At 49.6% G+C, this 18480-nt stretch overlaps 7 protein-coding genes across 7 annotated transcripts; 3 read left to right on the top strand and 4 right to left on the bottom strand.

The window, feature by feature from the left end:
- Positions 1 to 1906: 1906 nt before the first annotated feature.
- Positions 1907 to 3953, bottom strand: VTN49DRAFT_5724 (uncharacterized protein; the record flags this gene model as incomplete). Its single annotated transcript, XM_069413813.1, has 5 exons — positions 1907 to 1957; positions 2016 to 2677; positions 2727 to 3464; positions 3527 to 3657; positions 3709 to 3953. The coding sequence occupies 5 exons, from the start codon at positions 3951 to 3953 to the stop codon at positions 1907 to 1909; spliced, it is 1827 nt and encodes a 608-aa protein (XP_069266447.1).
- A 788-nt stretch (positions 3954 to 4741) lies between these two features.
- On the bottom strand, positions 4742 to 5329 carry VTN49DRAFT_5723 (uncharacterized protein; the record flags this gene model as incomplete). Its single annotated transcript, XM_069413812.1, has 1 exon — positions 4742 to 5329. The coding sequence occupies one exon, from the start codon at positions 5327 to 5329 to the stop codon at positions 4742 to 4744; it is 588 nt and encodes a 195-aa protein (XP_069266446.1).
- Positions 5330 to 5736: 407 nt separating this feature from the next.
- VTN49DRAFT_5722 (uncharacterized protein) lies at positions 5737 to 6005 on the top strand (the record flags this gene model as incomplete). Its single annotated transcript, XM_069413811.1, has 2 exons — positions 5737 to 5834; positions 5882 to 6005. The coding sequence occupies 2 exons, from the start codon at positions 5737 to 5739 to the stop codon at positions 6003 to 6005; spliced, it is 222 nt and encodes a 73-aa protein (XP_069266445.1).
- Positions 6006 to 6171: 166 nt separating this feature from the next.
- Positions 6172 to 7098, top strand: VTN49DRAFT_5721 (uncharacterized protein; the record flags this gene model as incomplete). The annotated part of the gene is made up of 1 exon (XM_069413810.1): positions 6172 to 7098. One exon carries the CDS (start codon positions 6172 to 6174, stop codon positions 7096 to 7098), a length of 927 nt encoding a protein of 308 aa, XP_069266444.1.
- Positions 7099 to 14943: 7845 nt separating this feature from the next.
- Positions 14944 to 15714, top strand: VTN49DRAFT_5720 (uncharacterized protein; the record flags this gene model as incomplete). Its single annotated transcript, XM_069413809.1, has 1 exon — positions 14944 to 15714. One exon carries the CDS (start codon positions 14944 to 14946, stop codon positions 15712 to 15714), a length of 771 nt encoding a protein of 256 aa, XP_069266443.1.
- Positions 15715 to 16310: 596 nt separating this feature from the next.
- Positions 16311 to 17882, bottom strand: VTN49DRAFT_5719 (uncharacterized protein; the record flags this gene model as incomplete). The annotated part of the gene is made up of 10 exons (XM_069413807.1): positions 16311 to 16344; positions 16421 to 16590; positions 16654 to 16903; positions 16955 to 17095; positions 17152 to 17189; positions 17254 to 17276; positions 17333 to 17494; positions 17565 to 17650; positions 17718 to 17749; positions 17811 to 17882. The coding sequence occupies 10 exons, from the start codon at positions 17880 to 17882 to the stop codon at positions 16311 to 16313; spliced, it is 1008 nt and encodes a 335-aa protein (XP_069266442.1).
- Positions 17883 to 17931: 49 nt separating this feature from the next.
- Positions 17932 to 18243, bottom strand: VTN49DRAFT_5718 (uncharacterized protein; the record flags this gene model as incomplete). The annotated part of the gene is made up of 2 exons (XM_069413806.1): positions 17932 to 18043; positions 18098 to 18243. The coding sequence occupies 2 exons, from the start codon at positions 18241 to 18243 to the stop codon at positions 17932 to 17934; spliced, it is 258 nt and encodes an 85-aa protein (XP_069266441.1).
- Between the last annotated feature and the right edge of the window lie 237 nt (positions 18244 to 18480).

Genomic DNA, 18480 nt, shown 5'->3' with positions numbered 1-18480 from the left:
CGCACCCAAACTCCACACAGACGAGATCGAAACCTGGGAGGTGTTCGACGATCCGAGACAGGGAGGTGCCTCGTACGGGAAGGGAGGTTCGCTGCGCAGTGCGGAAGTCACGCGATGCGAAAATTCGAGTTCTATTCTTTTTATCCTCCTTTTTTTTTTTTTTTTTTTTATCTCGATGAACGGGTGGTATGCGTCAAGCCAGGATGGTTTGGAAAAGCGAGGGGGGAGAGGAAGCCAAATGTTGCAGTTAGACAGTTAGACAGGGTTGTGGGGGGCTGGACCGGCGGAGGATTGTCTGGAACGACGCCTTGAGTGTTTTGGGTTTCCGACCGCTGGCCGCGTTGAAATTAGGAGGGAGCGGATAAAATCGACAAGATACCCTCTGATAGGGTGTTTGACTAAGAGCCTGGATTAGTTCATCCTCGCTTGAAATTTTCAAATTATTTTTCCCACTCTCCCTCTTCCGGATGGTGGATTCGGAACAGGGAGATTTCAAGGGGGTGTGCAAAAAGGGGGATTCAGGGAGGGGGCATGAAAAGGGCGGGGAGGATGAATCTTGTATCAGTTGTCGGGGAGAAAGCGACGTACACAGAACTTCAGGCCAAAGCCCGCAGATAAACCGAGGCGATTGTTGGGAAAGACGTCAGGAACTGAGTGCGTGGAAAGAAACTCGGGAAGAAGCGCAGCACGAGGTTTATCTCAGCGTGAATATGGATATTGCGCGTTGGGTCAAAGCTGGAAAAAGGCGGACTCTCGGGTTTTCTTCGAAGGATAGCCGTGGTCATGCCCCTTCACAGGTTCGGAAGAAGAGCTAAGGAGGTGTTGGAGCAGCGCTAGCGTGCTTACGTAACCCCACGTGGGATTGCCAGTGGAAAATCCATTTTCCGACAGAGGTGGTAACGATACTGTACTGTACTCGTAATCTTCTTGAAAGTGTCCACGATCTGAACGGGGGTGGCAATATCATATTTGCCACATATATGGAACTAGTTATTGAGGTGTAGAAAATTGGCAAGATGAGGAACACAGTGTGAGGCTGATCGAAATCAATATTACAAATTCCGCAGTGAACACTCTCAAGAAGAGGCCGAGGAGCATGGACACCGAAGTGAAAAATTCTCAAGCACCGCCCCCCATTCTACACGAGTGAAACAAGTCATTACGGTACGTATAATTACATTCCATACCTTCTATGGTCACACTCCCCGACGAGCAGCGATCGAACATGTCCACGTGACCTGGGTTTCTTTCTGTTTCCCGCCAATCAAATCTCCGCGATGGGGGAGATTCTCCCATTCGGTTGAGACGTTGCGGGAAAATCGAGTTTCATTCATCGTCAACCAGCCTCTGCCTCTTAAGGAGTGCACTTGTCAAGCGGAGACCAGATCGGCCAGGCGCAAAAAGTTATTTTTTTTTTTCCTAACTTCTTTTTCCTGCAAAAGTTAAAATCCCTATCATATTTCACTACCGATCTGATCACTATGGAAGCCGAGAGCCAATCTATCCATACACACTCGTTGGTTCTCCGTGCCAGCACTTGGCAAAGGAGTGGCTGCGGAGGATCGCCGCCAATCACCTCACTATTCACATGTCTCAGGATCAATAGCAACGAGCAGTCATCGTGATGATCTGAGTGACGTGTTGTGATTCGATCGCTCCGACCCCATTTGCTCATTCTTGAGACAATATTGGCACACTGATGCACAGGAATATGAAGGGTTCGGTGAAGAGAAGATGCAGTGATAACAGAGAGATATTGCAGATGCTTTCAATGCTAGCTCATGAACAAATTCATTTTTCTCGTAACTCATGAATCTCTATCTATGGGATCGTATATCATGAATTCGTGATGCATGCCCGAAATGGTGACAAATGTGGAATGTTTCGTCTCGTAATCCGGCGGATATCATTGGTGGTGGCTCTCCGTCATCAATCTCCGTTTAGTTGCCGTACCCATCTACTTTTCCATCAACAAAATGCACTCCAAAGTAGAGCTTGAAGAATGATATACGCACCTTGTCCAAGCGGTAGTTTCGCATGGTCAACCCCAAGGGAATCAACGGTAATGACACTGAGACAGCAAGGACCAAGAGGTTGTTCATCGTTTCCTGATACGCGCGATTGATGGCGAGCCGCGTTGGTGACCCCATCGGATACGAGAGTGCCTTGGTCAGGCTGCCGAAGATCTCTTCAGCCTCCCCCTGAGTGTCTGCTGGCAAATACATTCGCAGCTTGCGAGGCACTTGGTGCGTCCAGATTGCTCCTGAAATGGCGGCGCCCACTGCGCCGCCCAACTCGAGCGACGTGAGGAACATGGCTGTGGCGGCTGCGACATCTTGATGTTTGGCAGAGGCCTGTACGCCTAACTGGACAGGCACATTAATCAACCCTCCGCCGATGCCGACTAGGATCTGCGTGCTCAGAATTTGGAAAGCGGAGCTTCCTTCCTGGCGGTACAGTAGCATAGCGAATAGCCCTGATATGTATATCAAGCATCCTGTTATCACATAAACGCGATATCGTCGCGTGTATTTTATCAGGATGGAAACAGAGAATGCAGCAATGGTGGATGTAAATGCGAATGTCTGCGTCACACGGCCTGCGCTAGCAACATCATAGCTTTGTACAACCTGCAGATATGAGTACAGATAGGGCTGAACTGAAAAGTAGAACGCCACTATCACACAGTTAGTTGTCTCTTGCACCAAGCATCGGTGATAACGTACTGAAGTAAAAAAAGGCAAGGGCACATCCCGCCAGGGCCGTGCGTTCTGTAAGGATGCGCAGCGAAAAAAGGGGCTTCGGCGCAAGCCGCTTCGATGACTCCCAAAAAGGAAACAACACCAGGCAGACGCATCCGAGCACGATAGCAGCAACAATGCTGCCATTGTTCCAACCATTCTTGGACTTCGCCACCAATGTCATCGGGATGAGCAGCAGTGCCACGCCTGCGGACAGGAGAAGCAGTCCAAACATGTCGAGGTCGATGCAGGCATCACGGATAACCTCCCAAACTGATGAGGGAACTCTTTGCTTCTTAGAACCGATCAAGTGTAGTCTTCGCGCTTTTCGCTGGTTAAACAGCAGTGAAAGAGCGAGGGGAAGGAAAGCTGTCGGCAGGGCAATTGCCCACATGCCGTAGCCCCAACGCCACGACAAGTGCGCGAGGACTGCGTCAGCGATGGTTGGGCCGAGCCATACAGTGGCTAGGAAAGGTAATTCTGGCAGCATGGCAAACATGGCACGGTTAAGTAAGTCACTACTATCGGCAATAAAAACTTGTTGTAGGATCTGCAGTCCCGTCGAGCCTGCAGAGTAGAAGATCTGGGCAGATGCATAGGTTTGGACGTTGTTTGATGCCGCCATCTGAATATACCCGATCACGTAAATGACGATGCTGAGGCAAAAAGCCTCAAACCGGCCAAAGACATCCGCTACTTTGGCCATAGGCGGTTTGATCACAGCTGCGACAAGTGAGTACCTATAATAAGACAAACGAGAACGAGAAATTTGGAAGAGCGCTTACCGTTGACGACATTCTGCACGACAAGTACAGTTGAAATGAGTGAATGTTGACTGAACGCACTTGTTGCATATGGCGCGAGAGAAGCGACAGTTTGGCTCTCTAGTGACGTGCAAAATGCCATCAAAAAGATCCTGTACAACCAGTTAACCGCTGACTCGGGGAGCCGGCAACAATATACTCACCCCAAGTACGCTACTGTCAAGGATCTTCGAGTCCATGTTAAACTAACGGCTTCGATCATGCGCACTCCATCCTGGACCTCTCCATCCGAGGACGAAAAGTTGTCGTCATCTTCTGCGCCCGGAGGACCATCATGCTCCGATACCGTCGAGTACAGTAGTTGGTCATCTTCTCGATCTCCCATCTCCCTGTCACTATGCACAGTTCCATACGAACGATTGGAAGACGATGCGCCCAGTAGTGTCATGCCTATCGGGGATAACCGGCTCAATTCGCCCCCGTGTACCACCCGCCGGGAGTTTGGTTTTATCGGAGCCTATAAATCTGCAAAATCGCTATCCAAGTCTATCCATGCGTTGTGATGCGATCCGGTACAGACGATCAAGGGGAGATGTGCGTGACAAATGACCGTGGCGCGAAGGATTCGGCTGAAAGTCACAGGGCTAAGTACTCGCGCTTTGGAGAATCTTTGCAGGCAGCCAGCGCACTGCGATCTCCACACGAGCGGGGAAAGGATACAGCAACGAGGAAGAAATGGGTTCCAGAGAAGACGATGTGAAGGGCTATAAGTACAAGTACAAGTGCATCGGACAGAACAATGTGAACACGAAGGACGAAATTCACGTTGCCTTGCTCATGGCCTGTTCTCGGAGAGGCGGCGCTGACTAGTGAAGGATTATCATGCCGTTCATTCAATGGTTTCCGCTAGTCCACCAGGCTTTAGTTTTCTATTGGACCATATCACACGCTAAATCTTAGTGTCCACGGAGCAAAGATCTCACCAGCCAATGGCGATGCACCACGATCATCTGATAAGATTTCAGGTGACCAAGATTAGATTTCGAAGTCACCAGACGCCCGAGAACAGGCTCAAACGCGGTAACCGAGTGCTTTTATGCACACCCCCCTAGTTACTCTTGCCCTGTGTTCCGTACAGGTACTCCATTAGTAATTACAGCTCAGACTCGTCGTTGGCAACGCATGTGCCGATGCCCAGTATGGATAACTTTTTAGCGTACAAGACGATGCATTCCATCACTTCGTCTCAATGATTAAGTGCCGAAAGTCCACCACGAGCTCCCCCGGCTTATCAGATGGCTTGGCCGCATATGGACCAACCCAGAGCTCCACGCCATCTTCTTGCTCAAACGCCCAGGTCACCTCGCGAATGGGTACTCGAGAGATGCCTTCGACGAGATAGATCCACAGACTGCCACCTGACTCCCGGCACACCTCGATCGTGGCTGCGTTTCCGCCTGACGGCACGGGCAAGAGACTCCAATCTGACCAGCGGTCCTTGGTGACGGTGCTAACGTTCGGTCTGCCTTCTAAGAATTCAATTCCCGTTTTGATCCACTTCTTCTCCTTCCAACCGGCCGATTGAAGGACCAAAATCAGACCACCTTGGTCGTAGCGCTCCTTCCAGGGCGCGGTCACAGACACACGGGCCCGCTTGAAGGAGGATAGAGGGATGGATCGATACAGAATGGGAGCATTGAATCGATGAGTGGACGGCGGCTTCTCCCAAATATCTGTGGAAGGACTCGCCTTGATCGAGAAATCGACATTAATGGCCTCGTCAGGCGGCACCGGCTGGTCGGTGTTGACAAAAGTGTAGGTCATGATGAAACAGAAGACTGACCACCAACAGGCGAGGTAACGATAGACATGCAAGAAAGTCAAAAACCCCTCAAGACGATCGGTGCTATTTCTTGAGGCGTCGAGAACTTCCAACTTCCCCGCGGTTCAGATGCTTACCTTATGCGGGGCACTATTACAACACGGAGTTGTCCGACGTGGGTCCCGAAAAGCTTTCTTAGCTTAAGATGATGTGCAATGATGTGCACCTTGCTTCTTGAGGTAATGAGCTTTGCCGTTGACAAGCCACTGCGATACAGCCGATTGCTCAATTTTCGTGCATGATCCAGAGATCGGGAAGAACCCGTCCACTTCCCTTGGCATTATCCCAGTCAAGCTTCGCCGTAATCGTGATCTCCGACAGTTCCCGAAGCCCGTGGGACCGTGGCGCAATGGATGACGAGGCGAAAACGGGCCCATTCAAGCCTACGGTTCTATCCGAAGACGGGTTGCGGAGCGGAGCCCGGCAAGCGAAGGCCGTGACCGGCGAGTACGGCAAATATCCTTGGGATCATTACGAGTACTTACCTCTTTTAGGATAGCATGCCAAGTACGCCAAGAGGTATTGCGCTCATCCATGAAACCATACTCTGCCTATTTGGATAAGCACTCATGCGCCAAGAGGTACTGCAATCATCCCGCGGTTGTTGATCTGATTTAATCCGCTGCAAATACCCGGACTCCTCCTCTGGCCTTCTGTCCGAGTATTTAGCATCTGTATTGCCCGGTCGCGTTGCTTTGGAAGGCCACTTATGGCCTGAACACCAAATCGAAGATCCAATTGTGCGGAAACCCTTCCCGTCAATTGTGACTCCTCCACATTCGATATGACGGACACCAAACCTTCCGAGAATAGCCAGCCAGAGAGGGAAAGCACGCGCAACCAAGCTGAAGAACCTACCCAATCCGAACCAGAACCGGATGAGTATCACAGTTGCCAAAGTGATGCTGGGGAAGGAAATTCCAATGGAATACAATGGCTAGCACCACCGCCCCCGGCGAACTTCCAGACTCTAGAGGAAGCGCAAACTTATGTCAGAGATTGGGCCAAGTCCCGTCGGTATGCGGTCGTTACCGCGCAGGTTAAACGGGATAAGAATGAGCAGAAGAAGGCTGTCTATATGATCTGCGATCGAGGAAGAAAACGACGTTCAAGTCGTAATGAAGCTACACCTCGCAAACGCCTGAAGACAGGCTCCCGAAAGATCGGATGCCCTTTTCGGATAGCACTCCTACTTGAAAGGTCTTCCAAGCGCTGGAAAGTGAAGATTTCTTGCCCTGATCACAATCATCCAGCGACGCTGGATAGCGTTCGTCGTCAAAATCGCATAGAAGCACTGGACAAGGTTGAAGACCAAATTCAAGAACACCTTCTTTCCGGCCGTTCAGCTTCTGAATCCTTGGCCATTTTGCGCGATGAATTGGAGGGGAAAGTTACTCTCCGTGATCTCCACAATCGCCGCGCAAAGATCCGACGAAAGCTACGCCAAGGTCAAGATCACCTATCCCTTCAGTCAGTAGGCACAACGGAAGCCAGAACCCGTCGTGCTCAGGGCCAAGGTCAGCGCGGGCGGATGCAGCGTGCTAGTAAACAACAACCGGAACCGACTGGTCAGCAGGTTGCGGTCGCAGACGCTGCGCCAGGACAACTCCGCCGCCGCGGCCGTCCCAAGCGGGATGCCCTTGGGTCAGAAAGTACCACCCAAGAGTTGTCGGGAGGATTGTTTATGCAGTTCCGGATCAACACGGCCTGATTACATAGTATGTACATACACTTCCGAGCTGGTCTCAAATACGTGCCTAATTACTTGGGCGATCCCATTTCAGTGATGTAGTCTTCTCAATATGTACTTGGAATGTACGGCCAATTGACGAGGCAATCGGCATGACCTGATCACGGCAGTAGTGCAGCGCACAATCGGCTCCGTGGTCTCCTCGTATGTGAAAAGTTATCACAACGCATCGCCATACTTCTAATGATCTGGTGGGAGAGACTTCTAAGGCCAATGTGCCAGTCAGTACACAATATCCCGATACTTCATCCGCCTGGACGGATCACCACGCAAACATGACTGGCTCAGGATTCGCTAGACCCCCTTAACATGGGCAACACCGAGCTCGCCCTGTAGTGTTGGCTGTGCTCAAACCCTTTGCAACTGTCGGACACAACGTGTATATTTTTGACTCAGTCACGTTTCCGACGCAAGCTTAGCCGTGTATTTGTCTGTTGTTCGAAGGCACTTTGGCACAAGGTGCATAGTCTCGATACCTATTGAATCTGGTGAGGTCTTCTTGCGACAGCACGTTCATGGGAAAAGGTACGAGCGACAGCAGTCCGGAAGCAATCACGGGTCTCAAAAAAGGTGGACAAACTATGATCCGCGACAAATCCGTCCTGTAGGACGACACTTGATCTTTCAGACATAAAAGTTAGATTCCCAATTCAACTATTGCAAACAGAATGATTTCTATCGTCTATTTTGCTATGGACTGATATTGAGTATCTCTGCCCTTGGACGGTCAATCTGATGGTCAAATTAGTACTTTCCTCTTCCTCAGCGTACGCTGCCTAATGTGATCCCTGAGGCTGGCCGTGCAGGGCAAACCCAGTGTCGGCGCCGGGCCGGCCGGACCGGAAAGCATGCACCTAGACAACATCACCAACGTCCACGCAATCACGGGCATATGCATTACCTGGGACCTCTGGACGTATGAGGGGAGGGGCCAGAGAGGCGAACGTTCGTATTTGGCAGCCATATGCTTCGATGTGCTAGGTGTTTAGTTCGTGAACAGCAATTTGGAGCACGCGCGATAGTAACACTTTTTGCATCTAGTATGGTCTGTGAGTCCGTTTCGAGGACACTCTAGGATGACCAAAATCAAAGATGGGAAAGGCATACTGTGACCAGCTGAACAACTTGTGGCTGGCGCGGCCGCTTGAGATTAGGCTTCATGCCCTGCATGCCTGCTCAGTACCCGTAATAGAAGACGAAATTCATTTGTTCATGACAAAATTTCCTTCAGCCACTAATGCGTGCAGCCCGTGCAATAGATTTGGATGTTTCTCGGATGAGCTTTAACTTTCTGCGAGCTCGTGAAAAATAAGATATTGGCCGGCAGGCACATCTGCACCGTACAAAAGCGTTGAGCCAACCGTTCTTGTATATATATCCTTTGACATCGGCTGTGATTGTCACATCGATAGTCGTTGCAAGCACGGATTGCATCGATGATCTGATTCGCTGAACGATATGCGACCTGTATGACTGCGACCTATCACATTACGGATTTCGGCCAGATTCTATTTTCGTGTCTTCGTGGACGACGTAAGTAGCTATGAGAACCATTGGAAAGCAATGAAGAGATCAATCATGTCGGCGAAGATGAGTACATAAAGAGTATTCATCATACGAGTCTTCATTGCACCAGCTCTCAAAGGGTGAATGAAGAGATTGATCTCGCCTGTAGGAGTTAACCTTTTTTTTTTTTTTTGCTTCCCCTGCTTAAAATGCTCTGCACAAGTACCTCCGTGATGATGGTTGACGGTTTCGAAGCGCCGGTTCATGCCGGAGCGGGCACTGATTAGCCCGACCAGCTCTGAGACTGTACTCAACATAAGCTTCAACCTTGGAGACGGGATAGATCTGATGGATGGTAATTTGAGTGATTTGGATCACCAAGAGAAAGATTAACTTCAGTCGGAGACTCCGTGCATGGCCGAGTTTTGGCCGACATCATTGGCACCCTTAGTCTCAAATCACAACTCAAGGCCTCTTCCAATGGGTTGCGACTCTTTTTAGTCACATTTTTACGGACGAGCACGGAGTTTTCCGTACTGACCATGGAGTCTGGAATACTGTGTAGTCATCCTAGGGTACTCGTGCAAGTCGAGTCTCTGTACCGAGTACACGCTGACGGATTAACCTAGTGAGCACTCGACCGAGACGGCAGAAAGCGAGTAATAATAGTCAAGTACGCTAGTGACGAACTTACCCACATTTTCTGGAAATATCTCCGTACTTGTTAGAACCCCAAGGTCTTCATCGTCAGCGATCTCCCGCGGAAAGCGTTCCGTCGGACCGTCAAGGTCAGGCACAAAGCGGACCTATCGATTCCTTGACTACGCTAAGTCTCATAAATTGGGCAACAGACCGACTCGGAACGACTTGCATTCTTGGCCTCTTGCTAGAAACTCAAACTGGGTTTGATCGGCAGCCGGTTTGGAGCTTTTTTTTGGTGCCTGTTGACGCACTCTTGGAGCTTCAGACGTCGCGCTTGACGCGCTTCCATCTCACAGTGAGTTTTTACGAGTCAGTCGTGGATCTCTTCTGCTCTGATATACGAGTCAACGGCTCCCTATCTGGCTAACCACTACTCCGTACTCCGTAGGTTAGAGGTTAATTACTCAATGGTAATAACAGAGAGGAGCTTCGGAGGTTACGCGCATGGTTCGTATGCAGGTTACGGGAGGATTTCCTTTCCCGCGAGGACAAATACTAGAGTCCAGTTCAATAGACCCTGAATACGGAGTACTCGAGTACTGGTGGATTACCAACAGCGAGGTTAGCACAAGGACAACTAACCGCTATATTGGTAGAGGAATCCATTCTACGTAACCTACCTAGGAAGCCATGTGTGGCACGGGTCCATCTTTCTCCAAACTGGTTCCGTCTTGGATTCTCCACGAGAAGTTCGTGTTCATGCTTTGGCCAATGCGGCACGCTTAAAGCATGGAAAACGGAGTATTTGGTGACTACTACGTATTTATTAACTTAACTCCCGAGCTTACGAGAATAACAGTCACTCCGTACGCGGCAGTTGATCTGATCTCAATTGCTCAGGAAAGACGAATTGGGTCACTTCGTAAGTTATAGCTATCCATGCAGGGAAAAGGCAGTAAAGACAGAAGAGTAACCTCGCATGTATCTGGTATAACAAGTGGTTCCGAGAATCCAACTAGCGTCCGTTCTCAGACTGTACATCACTGAAATCGAACGTTCGAATAATAATAGCCGAATGGCCCTTTTTTGACGTTTCCACGAATGAATTGCTGACTTTCGACTCTAGGGGAAGCGATTGGCTTTGTTGCAGCACTCCCCTTCGCCACCATTTCCCAATCAGAGAAGGCCGATGGTCTCGACCGTTCATCCATCCGCAAGCTTTGAATCAATCGTAGCTAAGTTAAAGGACTGTTCAAACTTCGATGATGTCTGGCAGCTTGCGTACGGGGAATGGATTACTCCGCACGAGCATGAGGGACCTCCGCATCGATGATGGGCGGTCTTTTCATTCGTTTATTTTGCCTGACATAACCCAGTGCAGACGTGGCTGTCATGGATTGCTGTCAATGAACTGGAGGTCAGCCCTACGAGTTTTCAGTCATTGAACTTATTGAACAGGGAAAAGACATTGATCGGGACGCGATATGCTCTTCCTGCGATTGCTTCACTCGACTTGATAAGATTCGCCTACGGAGTACTCTTTTACCGCTCAACACGGCCTTACAAATTGAGTCATCACGTCCCCTCCATACTTAGGATTGACTCTTGACAAGGGTCTGTCGCTTGTCAGGCCGTCGGACGCGCATGGCGCATGGGCACCTTGACCAGATTAGTTAGTAGTTGCTTCGACTTCCGGAGGTACCCCTTTCAGGCGTCCACAATCCCGTTTCATGGCTGTCTCTAGAGATATAGGTTACCCGCGATGCACTCGATAAAATCTCTACTATTATGAAAAGAAGGAATTGGACTCAGCATTGACCTCTAGGAGCATACAAACACTAACAGCCCGTTGGTTAGGAGAAGGCAAGGGGATCGTCCTCCGTTTTCCGCACAGTTGCCGTAAGAAGTTAGCCTCTTGGGTCTCGGCGCAGCAACTTCCCGGCGTCGTCGGTCTCCACTCCCGGCCAATGACAGTGGCAAATACGGAGTTGATCCGTATGGTTCCACGCGAATAAGTCAAAAAAGGGGATCCTAACAGGCCAAATGCCCGCCAGATATTGATCTTGGCACGTTCATTAGAATCAGCCGATTGGATCGTTGGGCAGTTATGACAGGAAAATGGATCTATCCGCTCCAATAAAACATTCCGAATTTCATGTTTACATCTTGGCAGAACGATTAGGTGCCGTTTTGTACGGAGAAACTTGCCTATTGTGCTCGAATGGCACATCTGATCTGGCAGAGCTGAAGACTCCGAAGCAGATTCTGGTCAGCGACCCTCGACAATATAGATCACATTTTCTTGTTCAAATTCTTTTCTTCACCTTACATCTGACTTATCCACGCCATCTGTGATTTGGCAAGAACAACTCAACAAAGCTACATACTATTCAATGTCGTTGGCGGGCCGTACAGGATTAGCCTTCATTTTGGCTGCTAACTGACACCTCGGGCTTACGGAGGTACCCATCTGGACAGCGGGAAATCCGTGTCTCAATTGCGGATCTAGACCATCGATTCCGTGAAGACTCGCACAGGACAGTCGATCCTTAGTCTGATGGGGGCGGCCTAAGGATAGGTTAGCTCGTTAGAAATCAATCCTGGCTCCCTCTTCCCGATCAACTTGTTCAAAGGCCACAAAACATCAGTTGGCTTCTCCACATGCAAAGCTTGGTTCAGTCTGGAGAAATGTAATCTGATTCGGGTCGTGGATGGCTGCCAAAAGCACCCCAGATTGCGCGCTTAAAAGCCGTCCAGCTTTGACCACCCAGTGCCAGTCATATGTGTCACAAACTCTATCTCCATTCATTCTGAACCTCCTCACGTCTTGGGCAACGAATAACCTTTGTTGACTCATAGGGTTGATCCTCGATGAACCCTTGATCCTTCTGTTCCAGCCTCGAGCACGTGTTGAACTCCCGTCAGGAGAGCCTCATACAAACCATCACTCTGGGTCGTCGTCCTAAAGGACATTGAATTTTGCACGTTAATCCACCCAGTAGCCTAGTAGTTTTCTTGGCTACTGATGTATGACGTGCACGCTGATGACGCGAACGCCGTTTCGCAGAATCTGGAAACAAGTGGAAGTTTTGACAGCAAACTATACTGCAGCCGATGATTTTTGGCATTCATTAGTGACCATTCAGGTATCCCTCTGCTCGATGCACCATGTCGGCAATTGGCGTCTGATGACACCCCCGCCCAATTTATCAGCTACGAGCTCATACTTGTTCAGTGGTCTTCCATCGTCAGTCACCTGATCGTCGATTTCTGCGGCGTGACAAGGGCATGACTCATGACAACAAAGAAAATCGACACTACGTCGGCTAGTGGCTTGGTATCTAAGCGAAGGTGTAGATCGAGGAATAAGCGCCGGGATAGGGCCAATAAGGCTCATCATCCGCCAGAAGGGTTCACCCTGTGGGCACGTCGTGAAATTTTATCTGCTCGATATGTCCGATATCGACGACCCGGCGACAAACATATCAAAACTGTGTTCACCAAGCCAATTGGACATCTTCCTCTAACCCGATCAGTCTCGATTCAGAAGACATTCCGTCAGGCAAACGTTGAACCTCTTGATCCAAGGTACTTCAAGCCCAATTATTTTCCCTCCTCCTCATTAAGACAAACGGGTTCTACCATTCCGTGACGGAGTTGCAGTATCTACTACTCGTAAATATCTCCCGTTCGCATGGAATCTGCCGTATCCGTCCAACTCATTCCTGTCCAGGATGATTCGTTCACATTCTGCACGTTCCTGAACCTTTCGAGAGCACTCAATATACCCAGTTCCCTGGTGACAGACAAAGAGAAGGGCAGCCTGGTATGCTGATTGCCCGTATGCATCAAGGGGATGGTTTTCTCATTGGTAATGCACAGTTCAACCTGACATGCACAACGAGAAGTAGCAGAAAATAGTTCCCTAGAGACCTGCATCAATGTGCTGTCAGCGATCTTCTTGGCCATCAGGCTCGTAGCGCGGCTGACAAACAGATTGCTTCTTTGTTTTAGCAACTCCGATCAATTCGCCCAATCACTACAGCCGGTTGACGTTGACCGGGCTCCGATAACCCCCGGAATTCTGAGCATCGGTCACTCCTCGTGCGGCGCTGCGTGAATAATGGCGGTTTGAAATGAAGGCGGTTGGAGCGTTGCATACCGACTTCAGGTTCTTTAAAGATTTGTTTGTTCAAAAGAATTTCTAGCATGTTTTCCTGCTCTGTTAGATGTATTGAGTTAGGGCAAACTGTTTCCCTGCGCAGCAAGGTACTGGGTGTTGCCAGCCGGATCCAGGAACTGGACGTCATTGCCGGTAGTAGAATTCCGAACTTATTCTCTCAAAACGTCAGGACAGAGTCTAGGTGTCACTTTAGTACTCCAGAGTTGAAGGAAATAGGGATAGTAGGGTAGAGTAGGGATCGTTTCCTCGGATTAACCCGATCCGGCAAAATGTAATTATTACCTCCTGTAACAGTCTGGCCAGGAAAAAATTAGGACCAGACTAAGCGTCTGTCTGCACGAGGGCCCATGGTCTCCACTTTAGACGATGAACAGGCGCCGCGCGCCGTCTTTCCCCGTTAAGCCGTTGACTGATCGTCGTCAGTCATAGGAGCCCAAGTTAGGATAATTTAATCTCGTCTCGCCTTGTCCAACGGAGGAATCCTAGCCAAATTGCCCGCCTCTTTCTTTGCGTTTTCTTTCAAGCGCGCTGGTCCTGACCGAAAATGCGCCTGCGGTGGCTCCTCGTCAACGCATCATCGACGGTGCGCCTCGTGATGGCATTCAGGATCAAAGCGGTTATTCTAGCGTTACCGGCAGTGCTCCGTACAGTAGTTTAGCTTATGCAGCGTAAACTAGGTTAAGCTGGAGGCTAATAATGCTCTTTTCTTTCTTTTGGCCCAGAAGGGTCTGTGTCATTTACTCCCCGCTCAACATGAACGGACGGTGAATGCCAGTCGATCTTCATTCCCCACAGCTTCTTTGTCTACCAGTATGCTTCCTTGCATATCTCGAGGTGTGTAGTTCCGAGGGAACTTGACATGCTGCTGTCAGCGCTCCTTCGCCTGTCAGGGCCGCATCGGGCTCAGTAGGGTCCTGCCATTGAAAAGGGCCGGATTCCCCATACACGTCAGCTCAGTCGTTGAACAGCGTCCGGTCATCGGCTCGTGGTCTGTTGGTCAGTTAAGCCTTCACTCGAGTTTGTTGACCGTGTATGAAATGTCGTTCCGCCATCTTATACATCACTAAATTACTTGTTTCTTCATGTTGTTTATCCCCTTTATTGTACTCAAATATCGGCTGCGCGCAATAAATCGTCATCTTCATTCCGGACTTCATTGTTATATTTAGTTCGACTCGGTGACAGCGCTCAATTGACGCTGATCCGTGCACTCCCCTGTCACCTATTTCCACGTTAGTGCCAGGCGCGCAACAGGAGTCACAGCCGAGGCTTCGTCAAGGTACTATATGACCCCTTGACAGAATCGAGCAAGAGTGTTCATGCTCATTGTGTATTTTTTCCACCAGCTCATTTCTCCGTGTTTTCACGGTCCACATTCATTCAAAATCTTTTCCCCAATATTCTTCTGATTAGTGCTCCGGAAGTCAATCATCAGCAATTGTAGCTCGATACGTCTGAGAAATATGCGAACAACCATGTCGGATTCGGACAGGAGAATACCGATCCATGCACTCCTCAACCCAAAGAACACAGAACCTGAGTGCGGGACATCGCAACCGAGTAGTCAGCGTCAGTACGGCCACGAACGCTCAGGACTCTATCACGATAAGACAAACTACGATCATGGATTGGGACGAAGCGATTCGGAAGAAACCACGCTTGACTTCCATACACCAACGAATTCAGACAATCAGTTACAGCACTACCAACGCGACGGGTCAGTCTCGAGTGCTTCGAGCCGGGGAACCGTCCGACGGCGAGCGCCGAGGCCCAAATACGAAGAAGAGGAAATGTACTTTATTTGGTACCACCGCGTCGACCTAGAGGAAGAATGGAAGGAAGTCCAGAGATGTTTCAACCGTCAATTCTACCACCGGGGCCGCGCTGAGCGCAATACGCAGGGCATCCAGTGCAAGTTCTATCGGTTCATCAAGGAAAAGAAATGCCCGACGGTTCGCGAACAACGGCGTCTCCGAGACGGCGAGTTTATGGGTGGTGGACGCCGGTCGAGGAATGACAGATTGCCAGCTTATGGTGTCGTGAAATGGTGCGGCATCTGGTTCCCTTGGATGCGGCCCGAGCATGCCCCAGAGGCACGGCGGGCCACTCTCATCGAAGAACAGCAGGGCACCAACTCCGAACACTACGCTTCGTCCTCGCTCAGCGGAGTTTCCGAAGTGTCCACCCCATCTTCGGAACCATATTCCCCTTCTTCCGACAGCGGTATGGGCCAGACCGAGCGTTGACATGACCATAACGGAGTGATGCTTCTTTCTAAAAGTGGAGATTGGTAATGTCTTTCGTGCAACTGTCTTCATCATTCCGCTTTTCTGTCTTCTATCCCCTCAGTGCCTCTTTTCTGACTTTTCATTTGGCGTGATTTAATACCGGATTTTGGGCGGTTATTTGTTTCCTTTTTTGCATTCACAAAAGGTTCAGGAGGCTAATTGCATGTTTCGATGGGATTCAATAATCCTGTCTTGCATTGGTGGCTGTTTTGTGGTTGTTCAGTCCTTGTCCTGTTTTATTTCGGGCGACAACCTATTTTACTGCTGTGGTCTCAGTAATCAGGCTGAACTCAAAAGATTTGAATTTTATCTTTTGGCAGTCTTTTATGAGGTGGTAAGTTCCTTGTAATAGGGATGGATTCAAACACAGCCCTCTAGCTATAAATGCGCCCCTATCTTCCAATCTTTCATGGATAGTGCAGGTACGAAGAACATTTAATTCAAGTCTGCAAATGAAAACCCAACAAACTCGTTCCCGCAGCTTTTTTGCAGGTGAATGTAAGAACAGATCCGATACTATGTTGTGCATTTCCAATTTCAGATACCACTTTTGATCAATTTTCAGGACGCTGACCGTAGACGACATAGCTGCACATATCATTCGTGGTCAGAATCATATCAGATGATTGCAAATAATGTTCTTAGAAGCCACGGAAATACTCACAAGTTAAACACCATATGAATGTTCCGTTTACGACCATCGGCCCGGGCCTGGCTCGCAAGAACAATAACTTCCTCCTTAGTCCACTGCTTGTACCGCGTCAGAGCGGCCAGCGCACCGCTCTCGTACCCGTTCGCTTCGGCCTGTGCCTGGTTCCACGCCCCGAGTTTCTTCTGTATCAAGAAGTCAGTCCTGGACTACTATCTGATTCAAGTCCGGAGACACGGAAAACTGACAAGATGGGGATCCTTTGGCCATATACCGTATGGAACAACAAACTTTTCCACGTGGACGTTCACGAAGCCGGCATCCTTGAACCACTGCTCCAACTTGGGTCCGGGCCGGGCTTCGTAGCCGGCCTCTTCGAACGCGCCATAAACCTCGTCGAAGTACCTTTTGAGCGCGGTACCGTCGAAACTGCCGTCTTCCGATGTCGGATAGCCATCCCAGTCCTGGAATTCAACCCAGCCTCCGGGCTTGACGGAACTGTTTTGCGTTAAAATCTCAAAAAAGAGAGGAAAAAATTTTATGACATACCGATAACACTGTTTAATCAGTTTACCAAAGTCTCTGATCGAGATCATCAGGGATCGCGCGTGAATGAAGTCGAATGGGTTCTTTTCGTAGGTCCAGTCCGACTCAATGTCATCCACGAGGAACTTCACATTCGGTGGGACCCTGCCAAAAACCCGTCAGTCGGAAGGCCTGGTTATGAAGTATTTGGTTAGACTGACAGAGTTGGCTGGGTAGGGCTCAAGTCACAACCAATCACCTGGAACAAATAGACCAGGCCTCAGCATTCTGGTCCATCAATGATCACTCGATGCGATTTTTACCTCAGCCGACGGATGTAGGTCCCCTGCGATGAGTGAGTATTCGTGTCCTGCATCAACGAAACCCAGCAAACAAACTTACCAAAATCAATCGCCCAGATACCTGTCCCGGTCGCGAGGTCGATGACCCGCTGTGGATTCTTGATCGGGGCTAGATATAGCTTCCGGTGCAATATCTGCAGACACATCTCGTGCACCATATCTAGGCGATCACTTTCGGATTCATCGTTGGGGAGCAGGTACGCTAGATAATGAGTAATGGTCAGTTTGATTCCTTATCTTGGACGATCAGGCAGGAAGAGGCCAGCTCCTACACCCATCGCGGTATCCATGATAGCGACGGCCATTTTCATGACGGTAGTCAAGCACCGATGAGATTAAGGACGCACTGTAGGACGATCTATATGCCGAAGAATATGTGTGAGCATGCCTTTAGGGCTCAACCGCTGTGGGCCCACCCAACATACAGCTCATCTCCATAAGATGAGTCATTCTCGAACTGTGACAGTCAAGTAAGCAACGGAATTTGATATAGCGTACCTACTGCGAGGATATCTTACCGAGGTGTCGACTTCAACCCGAACATTGTTGTTGTTGTTGTTGGTGGTGGTGGTGGTTGTCTGTTCCGACATAGTGGACTTTCACTGCTGAAATTCCGAAATATTTTTGATGATTGGCGGATCACACGTTCAATAGACCTTGCAAATTATGGAGGTCGTGTATATGCAGGACTGTTACGAATTGTATCCGGGAGCTGGCATAATACCCAACAAGATCTTCACAACTTGGTTCTCTGTGGCTCTTCTCAGTGCCTAGGGTCAGTATTTATATGTGCAAGTGATCAAACATCAGGATATCCGAGACTCCGACGCCATTGCTGCGCCTCCGCGAAATTGGAAACAGCCATTGCCCCTTGAAGCACATGGTGACAAGGGTGCCTTCCTCTGAGATTGAGTAGAGCAGCCGCGTGGGAGTAAACGAACCAAAATGCATTAGTCGATGAGTGTTGATTGACTGACTTCAGTTAGGAATTGGGCGCATTCACCAGGGCTCACGGTACTCTTGCTAGTCGGATTTGTCACCGCATCTGTATTGTTACATGTCCCTCTGCAGGGGACCCCTGGTCTTTGCATGTTGCTCATCTGCCAATTAGCGCGTTCGGGACAAACAGCCCCTGCTTCCCCGGCGGCCCGGCCCAGTGCCCTAACAAATTACTACGTCCCGAAACGG

Source organism: Thermomyces lanuginosus (assembly GCF_041956635.1).
Source record: "Thermomyces lanuginosus strain ATCC 200065 unplaced genomic scaffold VTN49scaffold_35, whole genome shotgun sequence".
Classification (NCBI taxonomy): Eukaryota; Fungi; Ascomycota; class Eurotiomycetes; order Eurotiales; family Trichocomaceae; genus Thermomyces; species Thermomyces lanuginosus.
The sequence above is the reverse complement of the archived record's forward strand: the minus strand, read 5'-3'. Positions and strand labels throughout refer to the sequence as shown.